The 13,246-nt window shown below is 39.9% G+C and overlaps 1 protein-coding gene across 3 annotated transcripts; it reads right to left on the reverse strand.

The window, feature by feature from the left end:
* Nucleotides 1-1,943: 1,943 nt before the first annotated feature.
* On the reverse strand, nt 1,944-6,369 carry LOC124822930 (protein SIEVE ELEMENT OCCLUSION B-like). 3 transcript variants are annotated; one of them, XM_088098289.1, is made up of 8 exons: nt 6,270-6,369; nt 5,912-6,160; nt 5,736-5,822; nt 4,819-5,255; nt 4,420-4,517; nt 4,167-4,309; nt 3,599-4,090; nt 1,944-2,781 (listed from the first exon to the last, which is right to left on the reverse strand). In XM_088098289.1, the coding sequence occupies exons 2-8, from the start codon at nt 6,125-6,127 to the stop codon at nt 2,170-2,172; spliced, it is 2,085 nt and encodes a 694-aa protein (XP_087954415.1). In that variant the 5' UTR covers nt 6,128-6,160; nt 6,270-6,369; the 3' UTR covers nt 1,944-2,169. The 3 variants fall into 3 exon arrangements, with proteins under 3 accessions (XP_087954415.1, XP_047150991.2, XP_047150990.2); XM_047295035.2 differs by having other exon boundaries at nt 1,944-2,772; nt 5,912-6,362; XM_047295034.2 differs by having other exon boundaries at nt 5,912-6,362.
* Nucleotides 6,370-13,246: the final 6,877 nt, after the last annotated feature.

Genomic DNA, 13,246 nt, shown 5'->3' on the forward strand with positions numbered 1-13,246 from the left:
TGAAACATCGGTGTTTGAAATTTTTGAAAGATTCGGAATACGGCTTGAATAGGCAACAATCATGGACGGAAGTCAGGGGGACCCAGCCTCGCTTAGCGACCGGCCGGACATTGAAGTAGTGGAGGAAGATGGAAACAGTGGGAGTCGCTAGGGCCGCACACATCGCCACGAACGCTTGGATACACGCCCAACCGTTTGGGTGAAGCTGAGAAGGGGCGACATTCAACCTTCGAAGCACAGCCGATTGGAATGCAATAAAGGGCACCCGAACGAACATCTGGTTGAACAAATATGTATATACAAAGAAGAAGTCCTCAGTGTAGGACCCCTTCCCATGGAAGACTCGTTCGTTAGGATGCCTAAAACCAAGACGGATCAAGCGAGCGTCTTCTCCATCCCTTGCTATGAACGACTGTTCCGCCCACAACTACAGTTCCTCCCGGGTGGAAAAATCAGACTCATAGGATCCCACTTCGTGAGAAGCCCAGTCGTAACCCCCGATGGCGGTCCAACCGCCAGCCGGTTCTGCCCGTTCCACGTGTATATCGATACGCCCCTCAAGGAGGAAGAGCGATATCCTGTTTATAACCCTCTCACCACCACGAACAGGGGATCTCGGCCCCGATCCCTCCTCCTGCTCGGGCCTCTCCAAATATGACAAAGACACCAAGCTGGGAGACGATGACCTGCCCCCGTCGGATGAATCCCCGCTGTCCCTACCCGTTGACCCATCAGAAGAAGAAATACCAACAGTAGCCATTTATTAATTACCTTGGAAAAAGAATTTCAAGCCGAGCGGCAGCAACAGAAGAGAAAGAGTGTGTGAAAATGACTGAGCCCAACGCTTCTATTTATAGAAAAATTTTTGAAACCGCTGATTCATATCCACCGTCCAAATCTGGCACGATCAACGACTCAGATCAAGCGACGATCCCACTACTCGAGACAGACGGCTTATTACAACGCGACACGTGTTTTCCCGCCCGAACTCAATTCAAAAGAACGCTGACTGGCCACCCACTAAAACCCAACGACAACTACTTGTCTAGGGCTTAGGGGGCCTGATGTACCGGATAACCCCGGACGGTCCCATACATACAACTAGGACGGACGGCACCACTCAATCACTAGTATCGGACGGACGTTGACCGACAGAAAAAAGGAACGTGAAAAGACCGGACAGACGTAGCAAAAAACCCACAGATTTAGGTAACTCGACGCCATACAGGAACACGCACTAATCAATTTGTGGTTCAGCGAAAATGTCTTGACAGACAACTCTCCCATTTTCTTTAAATGTTCCTTTTTTATATAATAATCTAAAAATAACTAAATTGTATCTAACTTAAAAGAAACATAAATTTTTTATATCTTTTCATTAAAAAAACACACAATACATGAATGAATGTAAATATCAAAATTAAAAGTAAACATGAATAATAAATATGTATGATTCTTATATTTCTTTCAATATTCATTCTATTAGGTTGCAATAAAATAACATTTTTATTGACAAAATGGATGCAGGATTACAAACCTAGTATACTTTGCAATTTATGAAAAAACATTTCCATATAAAACCACAAAAGAAACATAACTAGCCCAGTCATCAATTTCAAACCCTAAAAATCTAACGGAATACATATTTTGATTAACTGAATCAAAGGCCACAACGAATTCCAGGAGTGGAAGATTGAAACTCTATACCTCAACTGACACCGTGAATAGATGGAACGACGCGGTGAGCAGGCAATTAGAGGGAGATGAGCGATTTTGGTATGAGTCAACTACGATTTTAACCTAGGTATATTTTTCCCTAAATAATTTCTATAACAAATAGAGAATTTCTTGAAGTAGGTTATTATGTTATCGTCATATATTATATATTATTATATATACTTTTTTTCCTTTTAAAAATCAGGAAAAATTTAAAATAGCTACATAGATTACATATGAAATCCTAAAGGGAGGTTAATTACATCATTTGTATTATTTGCAAACTCAAACAGTTACTTTTGAAACAGTTATTTTACTTTGATAAATTCATTGAGAAAGATAAAGAAACTATAAGCCGGAAATCATTATTATCTACAATTACTTATGTAAACTGATTTACACAAAGGTGAAGTCAACATGCATGGAAGCTAGAATGGTTTTTCACGAAATTGTCTATTGTTTGTGTTGATGACAACACTTGAAATTAACAGAAGTTACCTCCATTGGACGTCGACAATCCTTTTTTGGACACGTTATACGTTCCACTATATCCGTTGGGTGACCATAACAAATTACATTTTCTTCACATCTTTTGGAACCATCTTTTTCCTTGATCCCTCTGTAGTGCTCTGTGAAAGCCACATCAAAGCTCATTGGCCTTAATTTGTCATGCCATGTGTCGAATTCTTTGACTGTGCGACACATGGCCTCACCATGACCAAGAAGCCTCACATTTTTTCCTTTACTTAGAATGGCCCATCCCTTAGGATCTTGTTTGAGGAACAACAACCTCTTTATGTCATTTGTTGCAAACTCATTCCCTCTTTCACCACCCTTCACTTGTTTCCTGCTTGTAAGCAAGCTATCAATAGCAATCCAAAAGCGTGGAACATCTTTGCTGTCTTCCTTTCCTAGTTGGAATGATTCTATTGTCATGTTTAAATCCACGTTCGATTCAACCTTCCTCTTCAGTGCATCCATGGCTGTTGTGAATTCTTCCACCCACTTAGTGTCGGACCCTCCATAGATGAAGATATAGCAATCCTCTTCTTCAATCTGATTTTGCTTGTTACACATATATGTATCTAGGTCATTATAATTGGATTGATAGATTTCGAAATATGAGATGTGATTATATGTACGTAAATATTATTTATTTTTACTTTCATTTTTATGATAAATGTGAAAATGAATTAATATTAAGTGACTAGTAGAGATTTTAAACTTTACAAACCCTATATAACAACTTTCTTTCAAAACTTTAGGAAGAACGCTTTATTTTTCATATAATATCTCTTAGATTAGAAAAAAAAACAAAAAATAACATGTTAAATGTTTTTTACATCTCTTCTAATTTAAAAATAGACATTCACATCTCTTATATTTATAACTAATAACATTCACTTTCTCTTATATTTTTAATAAAGTTATTCTCACTTGTCTTATTTTATTTAAAAACATTATAATAACTAACAATATATAAATGAAAAGTTAAAGTTTTAAAGTATTGAAGGATTTTTTCTTTTGTAAGAAAAATAAAATATTTACTTTTACAAATAAGATAAAGGAAAGTAATTAGTGCCACTTTGTAGATAAGTGTCAATTATTAAAAGTACGAAGGAGGTTAATGGGTATTTTAAAGGGATTCTATTTTATCAAAAAATAATAATAAATATATCTTTTCTAAAACTAGAAAAATCTTGAGCAAATATATCTATTTTAGATAAAATGTTATATTTGCAAGCAAGCTTAATGCTACTAAAATTAAATTAGCCAAATTTTTTTATTAAGTATGATTTAGTTGTCAATATTTTATATATTTCAGGATGGGGAATACGAAATAGTACATGCAATAATTTAAGAACGTATATATAGTACTTACCAAGTTCTCTATTTCTTTGATGAATTTGGTGATTTCAGACCAAAACCACTTCCATTGTTGACTAAGTCTGGTTTGATCAGAAGTTCTAAACGGAAACCCATCGATGCCCCACTGAGATATAATTTGCTTTGCATCAAAATTTTCCACCTTACCTTGAGGATTCATTAATGTGATAACATTTTTTTTCTCGTACTTGAACACTTCCTTAATTAACTTGAGGCTTGTTTCAAAATTCAAATATTTAACCACGTACCATCCAAACTTAGTATCACGTAATTTATTTTCTAACTTTTTTCTACCTTGGTCGTTCCATTGATCCACAATAGGGATCCACAAAATCTTGAAGTCTTCACTTCGATAGTTTTCTACTTCTCTTGCTTTCTCCTTCAACTTCTCGTTTACTGAGTTTAAAAGTTTAATGTCATCGTCAACATTTTCAAGACCCGAAATGAATAATAAAACACACTTCTTTTTAAACTCTTCCAGTTTAACCTGTTAAGATAAAATAATTAATCTCACGAAAAATTTAATTATATGTATACAAGTTTTTTGCACTATTAGTGAGTACCTGTTGTTCCGTGAGGCCAAAATAATACACATTCTGTCTTAAATCCCTCTTTTCTCCACAAAATATGAGTGCTTTCAAAACCTTTACAATATCTCTACCACGAGTCACAATGTTCTTACGGCTCGTGAAGTCCTCAATTCTTTCTGCAATAACCATACATAATATCTTATTACAAATGAGCTTCAATTCAGCATCTTCATAGTTTTGAAATTGCATTAGAAAAAGGGAATGAGTTACGAAGCACATGGTTAACCTATCTCGTTGATACACTTTTTTAGAAGTTCTTTAAATTCTCCTAGAATGGAGTGAAGCTTCTTCTCCAAATTAGTCGATAATTCATGTCTTTGATACCTTGCAATCAATAAACACGACAAGCAAAAACAGTTAGATCTCTTCGATCTATTGTTTGAATGATAAATAGAATACATTTGTTAAAAAAATGTGTAGCCATGTTTTGGTTTCTTTACAGTTGTGGTGCGAATTGGGAATCTAAACGCAAATCTAAGTGTCACATTGAATAAAAATGAGAAAGTAGAATACTATATAAAGATATCCGTTGTCTTCCGATTTTCCTTAAAACTATCGGAAGTGTAAAAAAACCCATGTTTCTCTATACTATATCAATGATGATTAAATAGGTGACATGCCTTACTTGTTATCAGTGAAGTCATTGATTTCACCAGTGCAAGAGACAAAGGTAAAGATTGCCCAGTACACAACAACAGGGATCTCTTGCAAAGTTTCTGCCAATGTAGGAACGTCCCTTATGTCATGTCCTGCACTGACAAGCTTCTTCCACTCAGTGATGCATTCAACCACCTGCATCACCTTCTTCACCACACTGTTGAAGTGAGTGACGTGCTTTGTGTTTTGTGGAACCATTAAAAGTCCATGCAAATCTGCAAATGAACTTTCAAACTGCTGGCATGGTGCTATAAGAGGAAGAAGGTACAAGAATTTTCCGTATTCAAGGGCAAAAGCTGCTTCAACTATGAGCACTTTTGCATCCCATGAATAATGTTTGAGCTGCTCCAGAATCAACATCGTTGTGCAATGCACTGGATATTCACCACGAGGTGTGCATATCATCTACATGTCCAACAAGTTTGTTTTTGATATATCACATATTGTTTCTATTAAACCTTTTTCATTTACAAAACTTCATAACTTTTAATTACAAACGGATTAATTGTACTTCATAAATTTTACAAGAATATGAAATCGTAATAAGGTTTAATTGCATTTTAACTATATAATATAAGAGTGTCAAATTCATGATATATAAATGTGTCCAATTCATATACGAAGAGATTGATAACATCTCTAATTTAAAATTTAAAAACAATAAGTTTACTTCCTCATATATTGTTAACTTTCTAAAACTTGAGACTTAGACTCCTTTGAATTTTCATCACAAAATTTGACAACTACTATATTAATAACATCAAAATGGTTGTCTGAAACTCAAATTTTCATAAATAGGCATAGAAGGTTATGTTACATTCATCGTTTTCATGAAAATTTGATTAAATTTCTAGTTGACACAATAAAAGAAATTAATAAAATCACCAGATACGCTATTCGCTTCAGTTTAGCAGCAAGTTGTTGGGAAGTTATGCTGGTGTCTTCTTTGAACCCATCCATGGGTTGATCACCCTGTTTTAATAGGAATGTTTCATAAGAAAAAGTTTTTTATGTTATTCAAAAATAGCTATTATTTATTGCAAAGGGTATAAGAAAATTACCTTAGCAATCACCTTCTCAGTGATATCCATGGACTGGTTGAGAACATTTGAGGCAACAGTGTAAAGAGATGCTGCATCACACTTTTCAAGACAATGAAAATGTGTTCTGTAAACATCCTCGAGGATCTTGTCGTGAGTGAATTCCAATGGATTCTGCTTCTGCTTCAACATCCCTTGCTGCTGCCCATTAGTACTATTTGAACCTGACTCGGACATATTGTGATTCACCTTAGCTTACACTATAATATCCTACAAACAATTCAATATCAAAGTAAATGTAACCTCTTTAGATTTATAGTTTTCAAAATACATAGAGCATGGTTTTATAATGCTTAGCATAGTAAATTATTCGTTTCACCATAGAAGGGACTACAGGCATGCATGGATATGATCATTCACACAAGAAAGCATCTAAAATCAAATGATTAATAATGTCAGTTTTTCCTCAGTGATCCCTGTGTTAGGATAGTTGAAAATGAATTGTGTCTTGTATGAATTTGTAGTATTGTAGCCTACACTTTTGCTTTTCAAGAAAAGAATATGATGTGAAAACACGTTGCACTTTTTAGTTTTGATTTTCAAGAAAAGAATGAGGATAATAAAAAGTATTAGGATCTATCAGACCTACAAGAAAAGAACCTCGGTGTAACTACTATTGATACTTGTATTCTATTGATAAGAGATGCATATGCTCTAGGAAAATGTTATCATCCTAAACGTCCCATAAATTACGGGGAACCTCATTTTCTAAAGTTTGAGAATGCGCCCTTATTTATATTATTTCGTAAGATTTGCAAATTAAGAATAAAAGAAAGAAATTTTGAAGACTATTTTGGGTATGAGGTCGAGTTACTGTTAACACCTGCATTATTTCTCCTAGGATGTCGTTCGGTATCTTCTCTTCTTGTCCTTTTCTTCGCTTTACCTTAGAAGGTGTACCTGCCAAAAGTTCTCCTAAGCTTAAGTCAGTTAATTGTCCGTACAGTAGCTTAGTATAATGGTAATAAATGTGCAGTAAATGCGAACACCTACCTCTTATCTTTGACCTGTATTTATAGTTTTCGGTATGAGCTTGAGATTAGTGGAATTTTAATCACAGCCCAATCTCAGCCCAACATCTCTAATTACCATTTACCAATCTTTGTATGGAGCCTGATTGATGATCGAGGCCGGTCCTTCAGTTTATGATCGTCTGGTCTTGTCTGCTGGTTATGCCATGCTTAGTTGGGTCTTGCTCCTTGGGCTGTCAAGCTGGCTTGATTATGAGGTGAAGTTATGGCCCATCCAGACCATACGGTACACAGGCCCTCCAAGCCCTAAGCAACGTATTTGGTGTTGGGTTTTAAATGCAGGTGCTTTTGTCATGCAAGGGAGTTTGTTGATGGACGGTCGACTCTTTTAAGAGTGTCGTTTGGCGGAAAAACATGTGTCACTGCTTCGTGCGTCCTACTTCTTGGGTACTGGTAGCGTCATCAAAGCCGGGTCGTTGGACATGGTAATTTTTAACGGCTGTTTGATTTTCAAAAGAAAATTCTATAAATAGGGGGATGAGGTGCTGTCATTTTCACCCTTTTTCTTTATTCTGATCTCTAAACCGTTCGATCAAGAGCTTCATTCTTTTTCCAAGGTAACTAATAATGGCTATTGTTCATGTTGGTTCGTCGTCGGAGCCAGCAAGCAGAGGTGGCGGTGGCGCAACGGGAGGCGATGATCGGTCTTCCTCCCCCAACTCGGTGTCGTCCTCCTATCTTGAGAGATCCGAGCAGGAAGGTGGTTCGGAGCCACAACGTCCAGTACATAGTGGGGAGTGGAGTGATTTGGGGCCTCAATCTCTTGTATATAGTGGAGAGAGAGTTATCAACGGGGTGGCTATCGACCTTCTCATGGGCGGAGTCGAGATTGATGACGATGAAGAGATGCTAGTGAACGGTTGGCCGACCGTTTGGGGATATGGGTGGGCGTCTCATGACGTAGGTCTCTACGTGTCTGAATATAACACTAAAGCGAAATTTCAATGGCGGGTCGACCAATCACACATTGTTAGAGATGCAGAAGACTCCCAACTAATATGGTTGGGTGTTAGCCGTCTGAACGAACGAGTTTTCCATGTATAAGAGTCTAGCGTGGATGACTTCTTTTTCGTGCACAATTATTTATTCAACCAGTTATTCGTTCGGGTACCCTTCACGGCTTTTCAGTCGGTCGTTCTCCATGAGCTCAACGTTAACCCCTCCCAGCTACAACCAAACGGTTGGGCTTCAATGCAAGCGTTTGTAGTAGTTTGTTCGGCCATGGGGATAACCCCTACGGTCCCTATTTTTCTTCATTATTTCATTGCTCATCCTATTGCTAAACGGGGATGGGTGTCCTTGACGTCCATCAAGGATAAATTTCTTTTTAAGTCGTATTCAGATTCCTTCAAAAATTTTAAGGACCAATACTTTAGGGTTATAATAAAGGAGTCTGGCCGATCAGAGTTTCATGAGAGGCCGAACTTCCTTTATTTCCTTTTTATTGGATGAGTGATCCTCGTAAGATAAACACTTGGGCAGTCGGCATTATGAGTCCGGAGGATTTGGAGGCTATAAAAATCATCAATGGTTTGCCCCGCCGCCTTCATGCTCGCGGCCTCGTTGAATGCCTCGGATATGAGGACTTTGATCAACTGGCATTCGGTATGGTATTTTTCATTTTATTGTTTTAATTGGTGATTTGATGTTAACTTAGATAAATTTGTGTCTTCCTTTCAAGCATTATGTTTATTCCAACTCCCCGAAAATCCAGTTTTTTCTCTTCAAGGAAGGATATGGGTGGCGCCCCTTCAACGCGTAGGGATCCCTGGCCGCCTCCGACTGGCCGGGCGGTCGAGGCTACAAAGAGTCGTCCGTCTAATACCATTGCGGAGGCTGTAGGGGCTGCTCAAGTCAACACTCCTCAAGGTACTTCTCTGGTTGTCCTCAAGCAGTCTTCGGGGACGGCCACCGTTTCGGGTATTCCTCTAGAAATGAAAGGAAAATCTCACAAAGAAGGGGAGAAGTCTTCTTCTAAGAGGAATCACCAGGAAGGGAGTATCGCCTGGCCTCTTCCTGATGGAGTATTTAGTACTCTATTCAATGTTTGTCACAAGACTAACTTCCACATGAATTCTATTCAGCAGGAGGTCGTGGAGCTGCTATATGAAGCTGAAGTCACCAATGCCATGTCGAAGCTATCAACCCGGGCGTTCATGCTGGCATGGTAGCTCCGGGAATTTGTCGACTGACGAGGTGCGGAGAATGTTCAGGCAGAGTAGACCGCCGAAAAAGAAGATCTCCTCTGACCTTCGTGCCGTGGTTGAGGCGTTGAGGGCCGCCCATGGAGCGTTTGCAAAGAAACAAGATAATCTCCAGCTTGAACTAGAGGAGGCCATGCGACAATTGAACGAAACCGTTAGTCGGCTAGATGACGCACAAGCTAGGGGTAACCAGGCGGTCAAAGAGTGTGGTCACCTGAAAGCGGCGGCCAACAAGCATGTTGAAAGGGAACAAGAACTGGTTACAAAGAACAAGACCCTTTTAGGAAGACTCGAGCGGGCGGATGAGAAGATCACTGCGTTGAATGCCTCGATAGTGTTCGAGCACGAAGAGGGTTTCAACAAGGCCCAGGCGTTCTTTTTCTTGAGGGTGGTCGATCCGTACGCCGCGGGTTTCGATATTCTGAAAGTGGTTGTTGATGGGGAGCTAATCTCCCTTGAAGAAACGCCCGGCAACGAAGGAGATCCTGTTGTAGGGGAACTGTCAGTTGAAGAGGAGGAGCCAGAGGTCGAGGATGGTGATGATGGCGTCGATGGCGAGTAGGGAAAACTTAGGAAAATGAAGGGGGGAGGATATTTTGTTTAGATTTTTTGTAGCATGATCGGGCAACAAACAAGTTAGGTTTTGTTAGTGTTTGCTCCACCGGCCCGTTGGTACAATTTGATGTATATCCAAGTTACTTATTTTATACAATGGTTTTGCTTTTCTTTCTCGCATTGTCTTTTTATCACTTTTATTTCCTGCTAAGTTATTGCTGCTCGTGATCGTTTCGATTTGACACCCTACTTTCAAAGTGTCGTTTTATTTTTTAGCATTCTTCATACCGGATGACAGTGGTTCATTTGAAGAACGCGTCGTTCTTCGCTCGACTAAGTTAACAGAACTAGCGGACAAGACCGAACGATCATAAGCTAAAAGACTAGCCTTGGTCATCAATTAGGGTCCATACAAAGATTAAGGTAAATGGTAATTAGAGATGTTGGGCTGAGATTGTGCCATGATTAAAATTCCACTAATCTCAAGCTCATACCAAAAACTATAAATACAGGTCAAAGTTAAAGGGTAGGTGTTCACATTTATTACACATTTATTACCATTATACTAAGTTACCATATGGACAATTAACTCACTTAAGCATCGGAGAACATTTGGTAGGTACACCTCTGGACGGTGGAGCGAAGAAAAGGACGAGAAGAGAAGATATCGGGTGACATCCTAGGAGAAATAGTAAAGGTGTTAGTAGTAACTTGACCTCACACCCGAAACACTTTTTAGAATTCGTCGTTCGAACGACAATGGTTCATTTGCAGAACGCGTCGTTCACCACCTGCTAAGTTGACAGTGATTTTCCTTTAGGAAACTCCCCGTTCATCAACTTGGGTTTCATCTAACCTGGGCGACAACGGTTGGTTAATGAACTCGACGTTCACCGCTTAGCCAAGTTGACAGTGATTCCTTCTGAAACTCTCCGTTCATCAACTTGGACTTTGTTCGTACCGGATGGTAGTGGTTCCTCTCGGAACTTGCGGTTTACCACCCGACCAAGTTGACAGTGGTTTCTTTCAGTTCATCAACCTGGGTTTATGCTGACGAGTCTATTTGTTCGTCCGGTTTCATTTATCTTCGTTCACAAGTTCGTTATAAATGAAATACTCAATCGTTGTATTAACTTTGGTAAAAAGGAGATATACAATGAGCAATCAACTAAAATAAAAATTTAATTGGGATGCATTCTAAGTATTTGGAATAGTTCGACCGTCCGGATAGGCGAGACGGTAGGTCCCATTTCCAAGGTCCTTTGCCACCTTGAAAGGTCCCTCCCATTTGGCCGCTAGTTTTTCATGCGAGGTCATTCATCTTGCTTCACCAGTTTTCCTTCATACAAGCTCTCCCTCTTGAAAGCTCCTAGGTCGCACCTGCTCGTAAAGCTGTCTGATTCGTTCGTTCTTTCATTGTATCCAACTCCACCCTTAGCTCATCTTCGTTTAAGTGAGTGTCTTCGATCTGTCGTCGTAGGGAAGGTCCTCCTAGCTCGACGGGTAGCATGGCGTCAATTCCATATGTGAGATTGAATGACATTTCACCGATCGTCCCATGTAGAGTGCACCTATATGCCCATAGGACCTAAGGGAGCTCGTACACCCAAGCTCCCTTCCTTTCTCCCAATCTTCGCTTCAACTCAACGACGATTGTTTTGTTCATTGCTTCAACCTGGTTGTTCGTTTAGGGTGCTCTACTAAGCTAGTCACGTGTTTATCCCCAACCGTTTATAAAATTCATCCAACATTTTGTCAATGAATTATCAGCCACTTTCCATTACGACCATCCGTGGTAAGCCAAAGCGACAGACTAGTTTCCAACAAACTTTTGCACCTGTTAGGCCGTTATTGTGGTGAAGGCCTCCACCTCCACCCACTTGGTAAAATAGTCGATGGCAACAAGAAAGAATTTCTTTTGAGCTTGCCCCGTAGGGAAAGGCCCGACAATGTCCATTTCCCACTAGGCATACGACGAGGGAGAAACCATGTTATGCAATACGGTTGATGGGACGTGCGTATCATTGGCATGAGCTTGGCAGACAGGGCATCTCTGAATGAAATGTTTGGCGTCTTCTTCGATGGTAGGCCAAAAATAACCAGCCCTGACGGCCCTAGCATTTAAAGTTTGTCAGCTGGTGTGAAGCCCGCAGACTCCATTGTGCAACTCATCCAACACATACTACGCTTCAGGCTCAACAAACATTTTAGGAGAGGAGTGGAGAACCCCCTTCTATAAAGATCGTTTCCCACCACTACGTATGGTCTTTCGGGCGTCTACGGGACGTATGGATTGTCCGACATCTTACTGCTCCTTGAGTCTTCGAATCCCCGTTCTCTAGTCGCTGCCTTCCGCCACAGCTGTGGTCAAGCATCCACCTAGGGTTTCGTTAATACCTGGCGGATTATGGTGGTTATCTGCCTTATCCCCTTGCCACTACTAAGTTTGGAAAGCATATATGCCCGAAAGTTATTTGTGCGGGGGATATGCTTGCTCTCAATCTTCTCAAAGCTTTTGGTCAAGGCGGAGGCCTTATGGAAGTATCTGAGGAGATAGTCGTCCTTAACCTGAAAATCACCATTCATCTGACCTACCACCAATTGCGAGTCTGTTCTGCACTTTATCCTCCAAACGCCCATATCTCTGGCCAGCTCCAGTCCGGACCAGGGCTTCATACTCCGCTTGGTTGTTGGAGTTCTTGAATTTGAACACAAGGGACTGCTCCAACAAGAACCCATTCAGCCCCTCGAGGATAACTCCAGCACCACTGTCTGCTCGCCCAGATGCCTCATCCACAAACAGACTCCACTGAAGAGCAAGGGTGGTTTGGGGTAGTTCTACAGCAAAATCTGCTAAGTGTTGGCCCTTGACGGATCCTCTCGGTTCATAAGGCAGGCCAAATTTTCACAACTCTACTGTCCAACCCACCATTCGACCTGTCAAATCGGGTTTTCTTAGGATCTTTGAAATGGGATGGTCTGTTCGGACGATCACTTGGTGACTTTGAAAGTATAAGCAGAGCTTTCTAGTTGTGTTGAGTAGCACCAACGCGATCTTTTCTACCGTAATGAGTTTCTACATCTAAAGGACCGGCTTACGAAGTCGATAAGTCTTGATTCCGGCTTCTCTTGAACTAACACACCACTCATGACTTCGTTTGATACTCCCAAGTATATTTGTAAATCTTCTCCTTCCAGCTGTCGATTCATGATCGGGAAGTATATTTGTAAATCTTCTCTTGAACTTGTAAATCTTCTCTTGAACTAACACTATCTTTACTTCTTCGATTGCGAGAAGAATGCCTTCTCGCTATTCTTCTCGCAATCAGTGTCCCAATTCTCGTAATTATACACCAAATAATAAATGAAGCAGATAGAAATTTAATGTGGAATAAATAAAATTTAACCACCTACATTTATTTAAATTTTTACGGAGGCCATTTACATAGATGCCGCGGAGAAACGCTCGACAAACAAAGTCACCTTTATTGTAATTGTACTCATCT

Source organism: Vigna umbellata, chromosome 9, assembly GCF_029865625.1.
Source record: "Vigna umbellata cultivar VRB3 chromosome 9, Vumbellata_1.0, whole genome shotgun sequence".
NCBI lineage: Eukaryota > Viridiplantae > Streptophyta > Magnoliopsida > Fabales > Fabaceae > Vigna > Vigna umbellata.